At 45.5% G+C, this 19,167-nt stretch overlaps 1 protein-coding gene and 1 long non-coding RNA gene across 3 annotated transcripts in view; one reads left to right on the forward strand and one right to left on the reverse strand.

Annotated features, from left to right (window-relative positions):
- The window catches only part of LOC309522235 (uncharacterized protein), a 120,872-nt gene that overhangs the window by 36,978 nt on the left and 64,727 nt on the right, over positions 1-19,167 (forward strand). Inside the window, exons 7-9 of one of the 2 annotated variants that reach the window (XR_014214990.1) lie at positions 1,980-2,200; positions 3,700-3,755; positions 4,726-9,133. Coding sequence is in view for 1 of the 2 variants with exons in the window: in XM_082205410.1 (XP_082061536.1) it covers positions 1,980-2,200; positions 3,700-3,755; positions 4,726-7,283 (2,835 nt within the window). In the remaining variant the exon portion in view is untranslated. Of the gene's footprint in view, positions 1-1,979; positions 2,201-3,699; positions 3,756-4,725; positions 10,189-19,167 lie in introns of those variants that run through there. The other variant, XM_082205410.1, reaches the window with a different exon arrangement.
- The window catches only part of LOC309523039, a 29,825-nt gene continuing 25,814 nt past the window's right edge, over positions 15,157-19,167 (reverse strand). The window contains exons 3-4 of the long non-coding RNA XR_014215204.1: positions 18,927-19,046; positions 15,157-15,828 (exon numbers count right to left, since the gene is read on the reverse strand). This is a non-coding gene — a long non-coding RNA (uncharacterized lncRNA). The remainder of the gene's footprint in view (positions 15,829-18,926; positions 19,047-19,167) is intronic.

Raw genomic sequence — 19,167 nt, forward strand, 5'->3', positions numbered from 1 at the left:
TCTAATTAGGTGTATATATGGCTGCAGTGCTTGACCTGTCCACATTCATGATGAAATTGATGCAATATGAAGAGCTGAATGTTACAGCACCTATGAAGAAAGACAGCAGGCAAAATGGGTCTGGTCTTGGCAGTATTCATGCTAGAGGGGCCATAGCTTAGAGCACATCTTTTATATACAGAATGTCCCTGGTTCAATCCAAGGCTTCTCAAAAACTGTGGTCTTCCTGGTGTTTTTGGCCAAGAACTCCCACCGTCCCTTGATCATTGGCCTTGATGGCTAGGGCTGATGGGAGTTGAAATCCAACAGTATCTGGATTCCCTGGCTTAAACATTATTCCCCATTCCTGGCCTTAACTAACTAATACACTACAGCAGGACCGGCCTGCCCCTGAGGTAGACCAAGGCAGTTGCCTTGGGCTATGGAATCCAAAGGGGAGGCACCCCTGCAGGGCATCCCACCCACCTCTACCACTGCCAGAGAAGCAAGGAGAAGCAGTGGTGGTTATTGCAAGATCTCACTGCTACTTCTCCCAAGGTGGGGGACACCTCCAGCGCCCACTGCCACAAGGGGAAGCAGCTGTGGCTTCCAGGTTCCAGCAAGATATTGTGCGCTTCTTGCGAGATCTTGATGAAAGCCACAGCTGTGTGACCCCAGGAAGTGAAGCTTTGGTGGGAGAGGGGATAGTGGCAATTGTGTTTCACCTTCCTGGTTGCCTCAGGTGGCGAAACAGGACGGGACACCCCTGCACTACAGGAATGTGGGGAAAGTGTGTGGTGTGGAGGAACATTAGTAAAATTAGTTACAATAGGATCAAAGGACAGCATTTTGCCTGCTATGTTTTGTTAACCTACTTCACATATCTGATTTATTGCAAGCAGGCTCTTCCTGACGATCCATTTATTCAGCATTCTGATCTGCATGCACAAGGTTTACACAGCGGTTATACTATATTCGGTCTTTATTAAGCATTCATTCTAATTAGTCTGCAGGCAATCACACGCTTATGAGGATTCACCCTGCATTTGCCTTAATTTTCTTGTTTACACTTCTTCCTGTCAGTCATTCCCTCACCTCACACATTTCAATGCATCTCTCCATTACTTCCCAGCTTTATTGAACTCTGAAGTTTTTCCAAAGTGGGTTTGTTGTGACAGGGTGACAGAGACCTTCAATCCACTTTATATGCATAAACCCAAAGTTCTGGTATGCACCTGAATCCCTCCTGCAAAATACTGGCAGTCTGGAGGGACCCAGAGCCTGACAAATTTGTTATTGTTAATAGATGAAATTATATGTGGGTGTCTCCAGACTGTCTCTCTATTGCTGGAGGGATTCAAGTGCATACCTTGAAATTTAGGTTTGTGCAATTAAAGTAGATTCAAGCGCTCTGTCACACTGGTGCAACAAATTCACTGAAAACAGCCAGGAATGTTTTTGCCGTTAAGAAAGCAGCTGGAGAATTACATTGAAAAGCGTGGTATGAATGCATCATTAACAGGATGGCATGCAAACAAACCTTCACGCAAATGAGGATGAATGCTCAATAAAGTCTAGCTAGAGTCTAACCTCCACAGAAGCTCTGAGCAAGCAAACCAGGATGAATGCTGAATGAACAGTTTATCTGGAACTCAATCTTGTTGCTTTTCCAGCATGGTTTGGGAGTAGTTGTTCTCAAATTTCAAAACATGATTTGTTACTGACAGCATACTTCAAGTGGTAGAGCAGTCCCTCTCTTCCCACCCTCCTCTATCTCTCCATCCCTCTCACGGGAAGTGTTGCAACTTCAGACCCTAGTCTCGCAAGGGACCTAACATCCCCTGGGAGTGCCCATCTTCAGAGAGAACATACCTGTGAGTGACCCATTCGGCATTTCACTTGGGTCAAATGGAAGGCAGTGAGCAAGAGGAGAGCATGGAGCACTCCCAAGCCACGTGCCCTCATTCATCACCTTCCGTGTTGCCTTCTGTCCATTCTAGTGTCTGCGTCTCGAGGAAAACATCAAAGAGGTTGGAGCGCAAGGTGAATCTGCACTCAATGATGCCAAAGCCAAACTGGCTAAGTTGGAGGAAGCTCTTCACAATGCCAGGCAGGACTTGGCTCAGCTTGTCAAGGAGTATCAAGAGCTGATGAATATCAAGCTGGCCCTGGACATAGAGATTCTTACCTACCGGAAGCTGATGGAAGGGGAAGAAATCAGGTGTGTAAACTGATTGGAAGCCACTATGTGCATGATTTGAACAGAGGCCAGAGCTGAAAATCATTTCTGTTCAAAATTCCCCTCTGGGAACTTTGAGACTGAATGTCCTGCCTGCAGATGGTATTTGTATATTCAGCTGTTTGACATCTTAGGACATTTCATGCTTGATGTTTTTCAAGAAGGGAAACAATCAAGAAATGTCTACAGCTGCACTCCCGGGAAAGTGCAGGAAGGTTCTACACTTTCCTTGACCTGGAGTTTGTAGCTTTTATTATTTATTTATTTATTTATTTATTTATTTATTATTATTATTTTATTTTATTATTTATTTTATTTTGTTTTGTTTTTATTATTTATTATTATTATTTTATATTATTATTATTTTTAAAAAAATTTGTGTAGCTTTTGCCTAGGGGTGTCATTCAGAGTGGGCCCATTGAAATGAAAAAAGAAGAAGACTAAGTCCATTTCCTTAATTTCAATGGGTCTGCTTTGAGTAAACCTTAATTAAATGTCACCTCGCCACCCCTAAGGAGCTAAGGGACTTAGATAATAGGTTCCAGTTTCTGGCACACGACAGACATCTTGGTCTGAGATCTAGCAATGCTGGGCTACTTACCTAAACTCATACCTCTGAAAAAGCGTGTTGTAAAACATCAAACCAAATCCAAGGCCTGGTTCAGAGATTAATTCCAACACACAGAGAAGAGATGCATTAACCCTATGGGGGGATGTGTATCTTTGCTGCAGGGCACTGGGGCTGTGCTGATGCCCCCAACCCTGATATTATATCTCTTCCTTACTCAACTTCCAAGTGTCAAGATGAAGCCTACATGTGTAGACCTTTACCTGGCTTGGAACCCTGATTGAACAAGCTTCACCTATCAGATATCCTTGCTCAATGCATGAACACTGGGGGCCCAGTGTAGGTACTGGATGACCTTAAGGGCGGGCCAACTTTGCAGCCCTTGTACACCTGAAGCCCCTTCACATGACTACATAGTCACATAGAGGAGGGAGAAAGGTTGTTTTCTGCTGCTCCAGAGAAGCGGACACGGAGCAATGGATCCAAACTACAAGAAAGAAGATTCCACCTAAACATTAGGAAGAACTTCCTGACAGTAAGAGCTGTTTGACAGTGGAATTTGCTGCCAAGGAGTGTGGTGGAGTCTCCTACTTTGGAGGTCTTTAAGCAGAGGCTTGACAACCATATGTCAGGAGTGCTCTGATGGTGTTTCCTGCTTGGCAGGGGGTTGGACTCGATGGCCCTTGTGGTCTCTTCCAACTCTAGGATTCTATTCTATGATTCTATGAGTAACATATGAAACAAGATTCTAAGTGTTTGGAACTCTGAGGGTTCCTAATCCACCAGCATTCTACACATGTAGCAATGATAGCTCCTATTCAGATCCCAGACTTTTAAACCAAACTGTGGAACTCTACTTCTTTAGATGTTTTTCTTCTTCTGTAGCTTACCTCATTACCTTTTCCCTTCACAGCATGGAGTCCCCACAGCCTGCTGTCATTAGCAGAATCTACTCCATGCCAAAGCACTGTAAGTTTATTTTTGTTGTTGTTTGATTGATTATCAGCTATGCTCATTATTCTGAAGAGCATCCTACATTTGACCAAGTCTTTCTAAAAGCTGAAAAGGAGATTGAGCTAAGCAGCAGCAGCAAGAAGGACTTTGGGCACCCGCCCAAGGTCCAGATCCTTGCAGGAGGCCCACTATCAACACCTAAGGCATTCAAGCCCTGTTGCTCCTCCTGCTCGCTGTCACTGCTTGTTTACCTGCCCTCTAGATGCATGCAATTATTGACAAGACAGGGCAGATAGAGCAGCACCCTCCAGTTGCCCTGCTCTCTCCATCTGAGTGGGTGATTCGGCTGGGCCCAAATGGAAAAGCAGTTAAGAATGTGAGGACAGTAACAAGGAGGTGGTGAGCCCAAGGTCTTCTTGCCCAAGTGCCCTCCCCCCCCCCCAAATAAAAACCCTGGAGCCAGCACTAGAGGGATGCTTTAGACTCAAATACTTAAGTGGAATGTCCTTCAAAATGAGAAACACTACAGTAAAAGTGTGGGGACGCAGGTGGTGCTGTGGTCTAAACCACTGAGCCTTGGGCTTGCCGATCAAAAGGTTGGCGGTTCAAATCCCCATGACAGGGTGAGCTCCCGTGGATCAGTCCCTGCTCCTGCCAACCTAGCAGTTTGAAAGCACGCCAAAAAGTGCAAGTAGATTAATAGGTAGATTCCAGCAGGAAGGTAAACGGTGTCTCCATGTGCTGCTCTGGTGTCGGTGTTCCATTGCACCAGAAGTGGCTTAGTCATGCTGGCCACATGACCCACAAAAACTGTCTGTGGAGCAGACAAACACTGGTTCCCTCGGCTTGTAAAGCGAGATGAGCACCACAGTCCCAGAGATGTTAGCGACTGGACTTAACTGTCAGGGGTCCCTTTACCTTTACAGTAAAAGTATAAGATAAAGCTCCCAAAACTGCAACCATCCTCTCTGTTTTTCCTTCACAGCTTCATCAAACACCAACATCACAACCACCTCAAGTGCGGCAAGCATAGCAAATGAAGTTTCAACAGATAACATGAACTGTAGCAGAAGCAGTTTGGAAAGTGGACTTTCTAGAAGTCACAGTGGTGGAAGCAGAGGGTTTTCCCATGATGATTTCTCTAGAAGCCATAGCAATAGAAGTGGAGGTCCTTCAGAGGGTATCTCAGAGGCTTCAAGAAGTCACAGCAGTATCCGCAAAGGTACCTTGGAGAGTAGTACTTCTAGAAGCAGTAGCAGAAGTGGAAATTTTGCAGACATTGAAGACACCATGAATAGCAGTGTTTCTAGAAGTCAGGGTCATGGAAGTGGGAGTTATAGAAGCCACAGTAACAGGAGTGGAGATAACCTAGAAGGCAACCTCTCTAGAAGCCAAAGCAACAGAAGTGCTGGTTTGACTGACAGTGTATTCGCTAGAACCAACAGTGGCGCAAGTGAAGGTGTCCAAGAGGGCAACTACTCTAGAAGTCAAAGCAGCAGAAGTGGAGACTTAGCAGATAAAGTTTTTGCTAGAGCTCATAGTGGTGAGAGTGAAGGTGTCTCAGGGGACAGCCTTTCTAGAAGCTATAGTGGTACCAGTGCATCCTATGTGGAAGGTGGCCTTTCTAGAAGTGAAAGTAATGAAAATGAAATCCATGGAAACTATGGAAGTGAAGCATGTGTTGAGCCTAGTGTTTACAGAATGAACAGTGCTGAAGACGGTGGGGTCCCAGTGGGTAGCATAGCTAGAAGCAATAGCAGGGCAAGCAGCTATGTCTCAGGTGGTAGCCATTCTAGAATCCAGAATGATAGTAGCCATGGAAATGAAGGGTATGCCGAGCCTATTGTTTCTAGAACCAACAGTGCTGAAGATGGTGGAGTCCCAGTGGGTGGCACATCTAGAAGCAATAGCAGGGCAAGCAGCTATGCCTCTGGTGGTAGCCTTTCTAGAAACGAGACTGATGTTAGCCATGGAAATGAAGGGTATGCCGAGCCTATTGTTTCTAGAACTAACAGTGCTGAAGATGGTGGAGTCCCAGTAGGTGGCACATCTAGAAGCAATAGCAGGGCAAGCAGCTATGCCTCTGGTGGTAGCCTTTCTAGAAACGAGACTGATGTTAGCCATGGAAATGAAGGGTATGCCGAGCCTATTGTTTCTAGAACCAACAGTGCTGAAGATGGTGGAGTCCCAGTGGGTGGCACATCTAGAAGCAATAGCAGGGCAAGCAGCTATGGCTCTGGTGGTAGCCTTTCTAGAAATGAGAGTGATGTTAGCCATGGAAGTGAAGGATATGCTGAGCCTACTGTTTCTAGAACCAACAGTGCTGAAGATAGTGGAGTCCCCGTGGGTAGCATATCTAGAAGTCATAGTGGGGCAAGCAGCTACATCTCGGTTAACAGCCCTTCTAGAAGCTACAGTGATGAAAAGGAAGTCCATGACGGCTCTGCTGAGTCTGTGGTTTCCAGAACCAACAGCGCTGAAGATGGTGGCGTTCCAGTTGGTGGAGTTTCTAGAAGCAGCAGCAAGGCCAGCAGAGATGGCTCACAGGGTGGTTCTTTTAGAAGCAGAAGTGGAGGCTTTGCAGACACTGTCTTTACGAGAGCCCGCACTGAAGGTACACAAGAGGGCAACCTTTCTAGATGCTCCAGTGGTACTAATGCAACCTTTATAGAAAGTAGTGCTTCTAGAAGTCATAGTAGTGGAGGCAGAAGCACCTCAGAGGGTGGTCTTTCCAGAAGCCAAAGCAGCAACAGTGGAAGATTTGTAGGTGGTGGCCTTTCAAGAGACCACAGCAGTGAAAGCAAAGAAAGTCATATCGATAGAAGTGGAAGGTTGGTAGATGATCACAGTTATAGTGAGGCCCATAACGTTATCTTAGAGTCTGGTCTTTGTAGAAGTACAGAAGCCAAAGGCGATAGTTTTGCTAGAAGTCACAGCGGCGAGAGTGGAAGCCCTGTGGAGACATCTACTCCTATTTGGATTCACAGAAGAAGTGGAGATGCTATTGAGCCAAGCTTTTCTAGAAGCCACAGTGGAGAAAGTGGGAGCTTTAAACCAGCTGATTTTTACAGAAGCTCCAGTGAAGTTAGCAGAGGTGCCTCAGAGGCTAGTCTATCTAGAAGCAGCAGCAAGGAAGCTGAAAATATCCCAGAGGGCACAGTTTCTAGAAGCTACAGCTATAGATGTGCAGTTATTTCACCCCCTAATTTGTCCAGAACTGAAAGCGAAGATGCTCCAGAAAGCAGTCTGTCTCGAAGCCACAGCTCTGAAAAAGAAAATGTGCCAGAAGTTGGTCTCTCTAGAAGCTACAGCGGCAGAAGTGAAGAGGCCCTAGTAGATAACCTGTGTATAAGCCACAGTGGTGGACACGAAGGCTTCCCAGAGAGTGGACCTTTGGTGGACAGAGGCCTTTCCAGATCCCAGAGTGATGAGCCAGCAATTGGAATCCCTGTCTGTATGGTCTATGAATTTAGCACTGATGAGCACCACCACCTTCCAGCTGGTGAAATATGCTACTATGTTGAGTCTGGCTCTATGGAGTAAGTGTCCTAGGAGCACATGACTGGGATCCAGATACCTTCTTCTAGAAGCCTCATTCCATCCATTGACTCATGGTCCACAGATGGAAATCCACATTAAGCCTTAAATTACTGAGGTTAACAGTTGGAAATCGGACTCCTACACTTGGCAACGACCTTGTCTCTTAGGGTTTGTGGGGGTCAAGTTCACAGAGTAGTATTCTCTGTGGTGAGGGGAAACTAGTATTGGAGTTATAATACCAGCATTACCTATTCGAAGAACCTAGAAGCCAACAGAATAGTCTTTTGACTTGTATTATAAACAGTGCCCTTTCTACCTTCTTTCTTTGACTTATACTCAAAAAAATTAATATGTAGATTAAATTATTTCTGGGCTTTTTGAAATACAAGTGGTGCTCAGCAAGGGATTTTTTGTGTGTGTGAAATGCAACCAGTGGGGACATTTCACTGCTCCTCTTCTGGCTGCTTTTAGGGACACCATTTTGAGTTTATCTGCTGGATTCTTAAAGGCAGAGCATTCCCCCCCCCCCCAGTTCCTCAGAAGGCTCTGGCAAACTAAAATATATATCTCACAACTGTGTTAAGCACTTGCTTTTTTAATAGGCCCATGCTACACTTCATATACTTCAGCTGCCAAAGTTTTTTTTGCTTGTGAGCTATTCCAAGACTCTTGCATACAGATAAGCACATGTCACATGGGGTCTTAACTTGTCCCCATCTGGACAAGACCCAGTCTATAACAGATGTAGAATTTAGTTCTTCCATCCCAGTTCTTCAGAGTACCTGCCAGTTGCATGAGACAATAGCACAAACTCATTCCCTTATGCTCCTGAAGCAGAATGTGAGCATATACAATCTCCAGGTTAGATGCCACGAAACTCCTGGTGCAAAATAGATGCTAAATGATGCAAAATTAGTGTTTGTAACCATGCTACCATTAGGAAGACAGTGGTACCTCTGGTTGTGAACTTAATTCGTTCCGGAGGTCCGTTCTTAACCTGAAACCGTTCTTAACCTGAGGTACCACTTTAGCTAATGGGGCCTCCAGTTGCCACCGCACCGCCGGCACGTGATTTCTGTTCTCATCCTAGGGCAAAGTTCCTAACTACTTCCAGGTTAGCGGAGTCTGTAACCAGAGGTGTTTGTAACCCGAGGTACCACTGTAGCTGGTAAGGAATTGCCCGTTTGTTTGCACCATAAGAGCCAGATAAAAAGTAGGTGCACCTCAGTGATTTTTAGCATAAATTCTGGGCTAACTGCCTACCCAAACATAGTCACATGCTAGCATGTTGTAGATTCAGGGAACAATGGAGTAGGTAGATGGGCAGAACTTTGCATGTTCATATAAGCTTAGATAGGTGTTGGTGTAATGACTATAGATAGGTGTTGGTGTAGTGTTTCTTTTCTGTATCAGCAAGTTGTAGAGTTGAACATGTGTACTCAGATCCAGGGACTGTGGAGTCCAGTGATTAGAGACTGAGCAATTAACTTAAGCCTCATTGTGTACTTCAGCTGCGCTGCTGCTGCAATGGCGCCATTCCATTGCCCCTCTATTTCTGCTTATGGATTAGACAAAGTGATGGAAGCTGATCATAACTAAGCCTGGAATCCTGCGCACCCTTACCTGGCAGTAAGACCCAGTGGGACTTACTCATGAGTAGGCATGCATAAGACTGCACTTGCAAATAGAGAAGAATATATTCTTTTTTAAAAAAAGAAAAAAGAAAAAACCCAAACAAATTAAAAACAATATGCACATGATAGTTAAGCCTAGTTGGTCAAGGAGGAAAATGTTTAGGCAGCGATTACTAACTCAGAAGAGTAATGCCAAAAAAACTGAGAACAATGTGGAAAGTTACAAGGAGAGAGAGAGAGAGAGAGAGAAGGCAGGGGACTGACTGTGGAATGTGAAGTGAGGATTGTCTCCAAAGAAAGAGAAAATGGGACCTTTCAAGTTTGCCTTGATCACAGGTCAAGGACACGAGCCCTGAATTGTATTGGCCTATTTCTCAGGTGAGGATTTTGCTGCAGGTGTACATATTGCATATGGAAGTCAGCTGTTAAATTAAAAGACAAATAGCAGATCTGAGGTTAGGTGCTATTCTCGTAGGATATTTATTAGTATTTGCTAAGATGATACCATTAGCATTACTCATATATTTGTATAACTTATTTTGGTTCTTCTTAACTTAATGCTTAATTTTTCCTTTGTTTGCAACTAAATATATAACCTATAGGGGAGCATTTCTACACATTGGGGTCAAACTTTGCCATCAACCTGCACTCCTGCATCCTTATTGGTATTGGATCTTGATAGGCTTTGTGCCACAGCCCATAATGGGAATATATAGGTGAACAGGCCAATGAGACCACAATTGATTTTCCCCAATGGAAAATTTCTAGGTCAGTGAAGACACCAATCTTACGCCATGTTGTGGAAGAGAAACATAGTTAATACATACGTTGCATATTTTCTGCTCTAAGAGGAGTTGGATAGATGCAACAACTTACTAAAAAAAGATTGACCTCCAGTGCTTGGCAGTTTTTAAAGCACCCTGGGGAGTTCAAATTTCACAGCCACTGACCCGTGCAGTAAAATCTGCTCATTTAAAGGTAACACAGCCAGATTCGGCCTTATCAAAATTTTAAACTGGGTCTCTCTTCATCACCACAAAGTTTGAGAACCATCACAATAACCAGATGGCAACGTAAAGCAGATGAGATTTCCAATTCTTTGCCCATTGTTCTCACTTGCGTAAATTTCTAATGTGCAAGGTATTAGTTACTTGGGAAGCCTAGTCCATAAGGTTGCATGATGCTGTTGAAGAAGAGATCCTCTTTGTTTATTTCTGTTGCATTGTATTAAAGCATGGCTGTGTTAATAAAAGTACTGACCTATTTAAAAACAAGGTATGAGAAGTGTCATTCATTCCTCGAAAAATACCTGATTCCTATACCAAACATCTGCTCTTACATTTCAGCAGCAAAATTCCAGGCCCACTGACTGCTCCATAGAACCCACACTTTGGATATCTAAAGCGAGTTATCATTAAGTTTTTATGTTCAGCTCACAAGGTGGGTTCAGCTCACAGGTGTATACCTGAAGGAGCGTCTCCACCCACATCGTTCAGCCCAGACACTGAGGTCCAGCGCCAAGGGCCTTCTGGCGGGTTCCCTCATTGCGAGAAGTGAGGCTACAGGGAACCAGACAGAGGGCCTTCTCGGTAGTGGCGCCCGCCCTGTGGAACGCCCTCCCATCAGATGTCAAAGAGAAAAACAATTACCTGACATTCAGAAGACATCTTAAGGCAGCCCTGTTCAGGGAAGTTTTTAATATGTAACGCTGTACTGTTTTTAACACTTGATTGGGAGCCGCCCAGAGTGGCTGGGGAAACTGAGCCAGATGGGTGGGGTATAAATAATAAACTATTATTATTATTATTATTATTATTATTATTATTATTATTAGATACTTCAGCACTACCTAATACAAAATATCCTTGTGTGTTGGGTTTGCCAAATGTCCCCTTTTTAAATTTTTAAAGAACAAGATACTTTAAAATTAGGGAGGGCCATATAAAGTGTGTGTGTTCCACAAAAGAAAATACAGTGTTTTTGCATAAGACTCTGAAAAGATCACATGCCTACTTCTCTGGAAGGAACTAATATCAGTTACTGAGGTTCATGACCCTTACCTACTTGAATTATATTTATTACTCTTTATTGCAATCAAATATATCAGCACCATATAAAGTCCATATAAAAGTCCTAGCTTCCTAGCCAGTTGATGAAGGGTGAAAGCAAGTATAAGAAGCATGGGAAAGGCAGCACAATATCACCACTTGGTATGTTTGCTAAAATGCATAAAATTCAAAATGTATGTTCAATATCATCATCTTTGGCGATCCCTCATAGCCGAGTAAGATTGTCCTCCATAAACACAGTTTTAACAGTGAGTCCATAAGTGACTATGGATGCCAATTCTGGATCTACACGTCCTTCCTCAGTGGGGACATAGGTTTCAGGGCACGAGTTGATCACGGTGAGGGTTTGCCAAGCATGCCTTCCACTTAGCATGTTTCTCCCTTTCATCCTGAGTTCAAGCATCTTCAAAGTCCATGACATCTTTGGTAAAGGCTGTTCTCCAATTGGAGCACTCACAGGCCAGTGTTTCCCAGTTGTCGGTGTTTATACTACATTTTTTTAGATTTGCCTTGAGAGAGTCTTTAAACCTCTTTTGTTGACCACCAGCATTACACTTTCCATTTTTAAGTTCGGAATAGAGTAGTTGCTTGGAAGACAATCAGGCATTCACACAACAGGACACCACCCAATAGGGCATTTCTGTCCATGGCACTGCCCTCTACCTTTTTATTGTATTTAGGATATAATTTACCCCCTGACAATTCAATCCGCTGAGGTGGGAATTTTTTTTTACTACTTCTCATATACAATTCTATTCCCTCCTATGGAGTGCACTGGGGAGGGGCAAAGGGGTGCTGCCATCCTCTTCGGAACATAGGAAGATCCCTTATGCTGAATTGGAAGTCAGCCCATTGGTCCATGTACTGTCTATGGTTAACAGGCAGGGTTTCAGGCCAGGAACACTCCCAGCCATACCTGGAGGTGGTGAGGATCAATATTGAGACTTTCTGCATTCAAAGGAGATGCTCTACTATTTGACCTACAGCCCTTCCACCCATTCTTGACACAGGGTGGTCTACTGTCTCTGGCAGTGATGTTCCTGGGATGCAGAATGAATATCCACACAGAACACTATAAATTCCCAGGAGTCCTTGCTAAACGAAAACCCTTCCATTGTGCATATTTAACCACCCTGCATAATAATGGCCATTTTGCCTGTTCAGTAGTTTCTCCAAGCCGGTAGCAAGCAAAACATCTCATTCCCTTGCTTTCCTAGTTTATCCCACGTAAACTGAGAAAAGTCAAAATGTCAAGTTTTTGGCTGTCTTTAGAAAACAAACATCATCATCCAAGGATCGACCGCAATGTGTATTCTTAGTCACCATAAAATGCAGATACTCGTCTGCAGGGCAAACAACTTTTGACAGATTAACATTGTGATAGGAGTATTTCCAAATGGAAATAGCGAGGCAAACAAGGTGCATCAAAACAGCAATAAGAGGCTCTCCAGAAGTGACTCACCAAAGAATTGCCTTCATGCTTGTAGTCACTATGGGGAAAGTTTTGAGCCAGCCCTGGATGGTTTGCATTCTGTTCAGGGAAGGTAAATGAGCCTGAGCTGCTGCCGTGAAGCATTCTGGGAAGAGATCTTGGAGCCCCTTTTGGAAGACAGCCATGCAGTAGTTCACATACATAGACAGGAGGACACCTAGACCTTTAATTATCTATTTTTTGTTTGAGATTTGGGCCATCTGCTTGCAGGAAGGGACTTTCTGTTGTTCAAGAAAGGAGATGAAATATTGCTGGTACCTCACAGCAAACATCAGGGTTTTTTATACTGGCAGATGTGGAGCAGCAAATGTAGAAACAATTGTGTTGTTTAGATAAGCAGTGAAATTACCCTAAATTGATACTGGGGACATCAGATGATGGAGAAAGGGACAGGTTTAAACATACTCACAAGCACACTCAATTCTGCCCCTTACTCTCTCCTACATAAATCAATAGTTGCCACTGATCTGTAAGGAGTAACATATATGGCAGCCTTTCTCAAACTTGGGTCCCCAGGTGCTGTTGGAATACAACTCCCATCATCCTTAGCTGCCAGGACCAGTCACCGGGGATGATGGGAGTAGTAGTCCAACAACATCTGGGGAACCAAGTTTGAGAGAGGCTAGTGCATGGGTAACAATAGTTGACTGAGGGGAGCCTCAGTCGTCCAGCGGATCCCACCAAACATTGACTTAGCTATATCCCTTTATTTTCCTCCAATAGAATGGCTACCATTTACTTCTATGAAAAAATAAAGCATTATGCCTGGAGGTAGCAGTTGCGGTGGAATCAAAAGTGCCCCTCTACCCCTGGGTAGTCTGGCCTGTACACAAGGGGCAGGGCCTTGCACACAAAAGAAAGAGATAATTGAATACTGTACAGGCTTTTCTCTTACCCTAAGATCCCTCTTGACAGGGTTACAATCTATCTGTTTCTAGGCCAGCTGAATGTGGATGTTTCTGGATGGAAATTGAATAATACAGGCAGGTTGCTGAAATATCACAAATGGTTCATTGGCAATGGGGGGTGGGTTTTTTTTAAGTAAAACTGAAATGTAGTGAATTTTCCGCAGAAAGGGAAAATCTAAATTAAAGGGTGGGTACTGTTCACGCGGGTGGCGCTGTGGGTTAAACCACAGAGGCTAGGACTTGCCGATCAGAAGGTCGGTGGTTCGAATCCCCACAACGGGGTGAGCTCCCGTTGTTCAGTCCCTGCTCCTGCTAACCTAGCAGTTCGAAAGCACATCAAAGTGCAAGTAGATAAATAGGTACTGCTCCGGCAGGAAGGTAAATGGCGTTTCTGTGCACTGCTCTGGTTCGCCAGAAGCGGCTTAGTCATGCTGGCCACATGACCCGGAAGCTGTACGCCAGCTCCCTTGGCCAATAAAGTGAGATGAGCGCTGCAACCCCAGTCGGTCACGACTGGACCTAATGGTCAGGGGTTCTTTTACCTTTACTTTATAGCCCTATTGGGACGCTGGTGGCGCTGTGGGTTAAACCACAGAGCCTAGGACTTGCCGATCAGAAGGTCAGTGGTTAGAATCCCCACGACGGGGTGAGCTCCCGTTGCTCTGTCCCTGCTCCTGCCAACCTAGCAGTTCAAAAGCACGTCAAAGTGCAAGTAGATAAATAGGTACCTCTCCAGCAGGAAGGTAAACGGCGTTTCCGTGCGCTGCTCTGGTTCACCAGAAGCGGCTTCGTCATTCTGGCCACATGACCCGGAAGCTGTATGCCGGCTCCCTCGGCCAATAAAGCGAGATGAGTGCCGCAACCCCAGAGTCGGTCACGACTGAACCTAATGGTCAGGGGTCCCTTTATCTTTTACTGTTCAGCACTTTGAAGCCAACAATGTATAAATGTTGCAAAAAAATAATGTGGGCATAAGGAGCACCCGTCCCATAATATATACTTGTCCAGAAGCACCCTAGGTGGAATGCATAATAAGAGCATCACACATAAATAGCCCAATCCCAAAATTGCATCCATACATTTTCCCCACTAATGCAAATAGCAGCTTGAGGAAGAGGGGTGATTTTCATCAGGAAGCCAGTATGGGTCTCTTTAAAAAGCCTTCCCTACTGCTATGTGCCCGATTTGAATGGAGTATTTGTGCATGTGTGTGTGCGTGCGCGCACAGATGATTCTAGCCTGGCCAAAAGATGAATGAAAGGGTGGTGAGGCCCAGCTGAGAATGTCTCCCTTCAACACACTTTTCATTCATTCATTCATTATGCAAGAGTAGGTGGATCAAACAAAGGGGGGAGCCTATGGGCTCATATTTCCCTTGAAGAATATTGCGAGGAAGAAGACCACCCTAAAGATAAAGGGAAAGGGACCCCTGACTGTTAGGTCCAGTCGTAAGCGACTCTGGGGTTGCGTCGCTCATCTCGCTTTACTGGCCGAGGGAGCTGGCGTACAGCTTCCGGGTCATGTGGCCAGCATGACTAAGCCGCTTCTGGCTAACCAGAACAGTGCACGGAAATGCCGTTTACCTTCCCACCAGAGTTATCTACTTGCACTTTGACATGCTTTCGAACTGCTAGGTTGGCAGGAGCTGGGACCGAGCAACAGGAACCAGTCGTGGGAATTCGAACCGCCGACCTTCTGATCGGCAAGCCCTAGGCTCTGTGGTTTAGACCACCCTACTCCTTCATAAAATTAAAAAATGTGGATGTCTGGACACTTCTTCAGTCAGCAGAAGAAATTTCTCCTGGGCTCCCTCTGCCTGGCTTGTTTACCCACTGCTGTACACAACTAAGTCCAGAGGGGTGCACAGTAGGGATTGTAGGTACAAAAGAGAGCAAACTTTTGCATCTTTAATGGTTGTAGAGTTGGGGGAACTTTGTCATGCTAGCATACACAGAAAATATTAGAAGGGAGGGCAGAGGAGGAGTCTGTGCTCATCGAAGCAACCGCTTACTGCTCCCTTTACCAAAGGTTCACACACACCGCACGTTATACAGTGGTACCTCGGGTTACATACGCTTCAGGTTGCATACGCTTCAGGTTACGGACTCTGCTAACCCAGAAATAGTACCTCGGGTTAAGAACTTTGCTTCAGGATGAGAACAGAAATCGTGTAGCGGCGCCGCAGCAACAGAAGGAGGCTCCATTAGCTAAAGTGGTGCTTCAGGTTAAGAACAGTTTCAGGTTAAGTACAGACCTCCAGAACAAATTAACCCGAGGTACCACTGTATAAAGTGTGCCAGTCCTCTCCTCACCCACCCTGCCATACACCTCAGCCAATGGGAATGAAAATTCGCACGTATCTACAGTGCCCTCTAGCCTTGAGAAGTGGGCATTCGCTCCCTTCCAACGGCAAACAATGCAGGACTTGTCTTGTCGAGAAACTTCCTGAAATGAAAAGGGGCATGAAAGCAGGAGGATTAGAGGCTAAGCTCTGAATAGCATCTCTGTAGACTGAGAGGTGGGGCCAAGGAACTGGAGTGAGAGGGCGAGAGGGCTGGTGATGCTTCCACAAATCAAACAGTGAATTATTGAGAAGCTGGGAAGGGGGGGGGAGCAGGGGACACGTTTTAATTCGGCACCAGATAGACAAGCTAAATATTTGAACTAGTTTAGCAGAGCAGGACTGGGGCCAATATTGAAATGAAAAATAGCAGTTGGCTGTAGACAAGGGGGACAGGTTGCTAGCAAGGCATGCAGGGCTGCTTCTCATAGCGTTGCTGTGAGCTGTCCAGGTATGTTCTCCTCATTCCAGCTCCCAGCAGTCCTTGAGGCCTGTATGAGTCACTGTTTACCTCCTAGCTGTTACCACACAGAGAAGCTGGGCAGGCCATAGCAACCTGGCAGCTAGGACGGAACTGAGATGCGAGCAGGCGCGGTATTCACTCGTTGCCCTGCATGCGATTAAAATGGTGTGGGGCAAAGAGGTGCCACCACTGCTACCATATTCTTTGCTGGCTCAGTACGTGCATGAGGAATGACCAAAGCAAAGAGCTTGTTCTACATCGGTAGTGCAACGTGAAGGGGTTTAAATCATAGGGGGAACCTGCACGTAGAGAGCAAGGGACGAGGGTGGCGCTGTGGGTTAAACCACAGAGCCTAGGAGTTGCCGATCAGAAGGTTGGCGGTTCGAATCCCCGCGACGGGCTGAGCTCCCGTTGCTTGGTCCCTACTCCTGCCAACCTAGCAGTTCAAAAGCACATCAAGTGCAAGTAGATAAATAGGTACCACTCCGGCGGGAAGGTAAGCGGCGTTTCCGTGTGCTGCTCTGGTTTGCCAGAAGCGGCTTAGTCATGCTGGCCACATGACCCAGAAGCTGTCTGCGGACAAATGCCAGCTCCCTTGGCCTATAGAGTGAGATGAGAGCGCAACCCCAGAGTCGGTCACGAATGGACCTAATGGTCAGGGGTCCCTTTACCTTTACACGTAGAGAGCAGGGCTGCAGGGCTCCATTTGCAAAGCAGTTCGTTTTAAGCAGGGCGGGGAGACTGCAGGAGCCAAGGTTCTCTCAGTCCTGAAGTTGGCTAATGAAGGAGAGAAAGGGTCCATTGGCAAGGAGAAATTGGGGGACAAATTGAACACTTAAGCTTTTCTCTGCCGGCCAAGTCCCATTAAACACACACACACAGACATTCTTCCCAATCTACTCCCCAGTCCCCCAATGCTCCAAGACCAGAAATAAACCCAGCTCGGAGGCAAAAAATCCTTTTGCTCACCAAGTCTGCCTTCAAATTGCCCTCCAGCTCATTACTGTTGAGAAGCACCAGAAAAAAACTGACTTCTACCAGGTCCCACTTATTTCTCCACCTGGCCCAGTATTGTCAGCTCTGACAAGCTCTCCAAGGCCTATCTCATCAGCTGAACCCTTATTCTTTTACATGGAGATGGCATGGGGTTTGGGCATGCACTCCACCACTTAGAGTGGTGAGAGACAGTGTGGGGCAGTGGTTAAGAGCGGTAGACTCGTAATCTGGTGAACTGGGTTTGCGTCTCCGCTCCTCCACATGCAGCTGCTGGGTGACCTTGGGCTAGTCTCTCAGCCCCACTCACCTCACAGAGTGTTTGTTGTGGGGGAGGAAGGGAAAGGAGAATGTTAGCCACTTTGAGATTCCTTAAAGGTAATGGGACCCCTGACCATTAGGTCCAGTCATGACCGACTCTGGGGTTGTGGCGCTCATATTGCTTTATTGGCTGAGGGAGCCGGTGTACAGCTTCCGGGTCATGTGGCCAGCATGACTAAGTCACTTCTGGCAAACCAGAGCAGCGCACGGAAACGCCGTTTACCTTCCCGCAGGAGCAGTACCTATTTATCTACTTGCACTTTGACATGCTTTCGAACTGCTAGGTTGGCAGGAGCAGGGACCGAGCAACGGGAGCTCACCCCGTCGCAGGGATTCGAACCGCCGACCTTCTGATCAGCAAGTCCTAGGCTCTGTGGTTTAACCCACAGCGCCACCCACGTCCCTTGAGACTCCTTAGGGTAGTGATAAAGCAGGATATCAAATCTAAACTCTTCTTCTTCTTCTTAGCTAGAAAATAATAATATTTCAGAGAAACTGACTTCTGTGGGAGAAGGGAAGGCAGCAGTGCTCAAACTGCCCCCTTCAGGATAGAAGGGTGCAGAAGAAGATATGATATATGGAAGCTGGAGAATTCTGGCAGGAGCAGGAATTCCTGCAATTTGCATGTTTGTCTGAGGTCAGAAGCAGCAACCATGCAAGCATTTTTTTAGTCCGCAAACATTGTAATTATGTTGTGCATTGTTTTGTCTCTATGTCTCCCTTCGATTGGAATGCATTGCAAGTAATTACACAATTAATTATGTGCATTTTGGCCATCCCAGAAAGCAAGATGAACAAAGTAGGATTTAGAGGAAGGAAATTGGTTCCTGCTTACATTCCTAGGATGAAGCTATGCGCTCCTTAATTTTGCTCCCAGCGCTGTGAGAAGAATGAGGCCAAGTGAGGAATCATTAAGGGAAATGATCATTACTGATCACTACCTACTAGAGAATTATCTGGAAGGGACGCCGTGTTGTTGTGAAGAGCTCAGAAGAGGCCCACAATTCCAGCCATGTTGCTGGGGGAGTCAACACTCCAGTTTAACTCATCATACCTGAATTCCATGGCGCAAGAGCTGTGTGCTTTTTCTTCCTTCCCTGCCCCCTCCTTGTGCTTCTAAGCATGCACTCAGGGTGCCATCTAGAGCTTTCCAAGGTTACTGTCATGCATCAACGTTTGGCCTTTGCATTGCTCACACTGGGGATAGAGACATTTCCAAGCTGCTTTAACAAGTCTGTCTATCATCTCAAATTGCCAAATGTGCATTCTGGAAAATGAGAGAGAGAGCTCTGCCATCTCCTCATGGAGCTGGTTAAAGGATTCAGGAAACATTTCCTCATCTATAAGCCACATTGTCTCCCAATCTGTAGCATGGGACACACTTTTCTTTTCTTCTTTACATATTGTTTGTCTTTCTTACCGTACCTTGGAAGCAAAGCTTTGCTGAGGAGCTGAGCTGAGAGCTAAGATTTAGTGTGTGGGAAGAGGAGAAGGTTGAGACTGAGGCCAAGCCTTGAGAAGAGAGCTTCTAGTTTTTCTACCATCCTGTAATATTATTGTTGTTGTTTATTAAATCTGTATATAGGCCTTCCTTTGAAGATCCCAGGGTGGTTCCCAACAGAAAAAAAATAAAATGAGAGCACAAAATACATAATAAAACAAAAGC

Source organism: Podarcis vaucheri (assembly GCF_965113315.1).
Source record: "Podarcis vaucheri genome assembly, chromosome: 2".
Lineage (NCBI taxonomy): Eukaryota > Metazoa > Chordata > Lepidosauria > Squamata > Lacertidae > Podarcis > Podarcis vaucheri.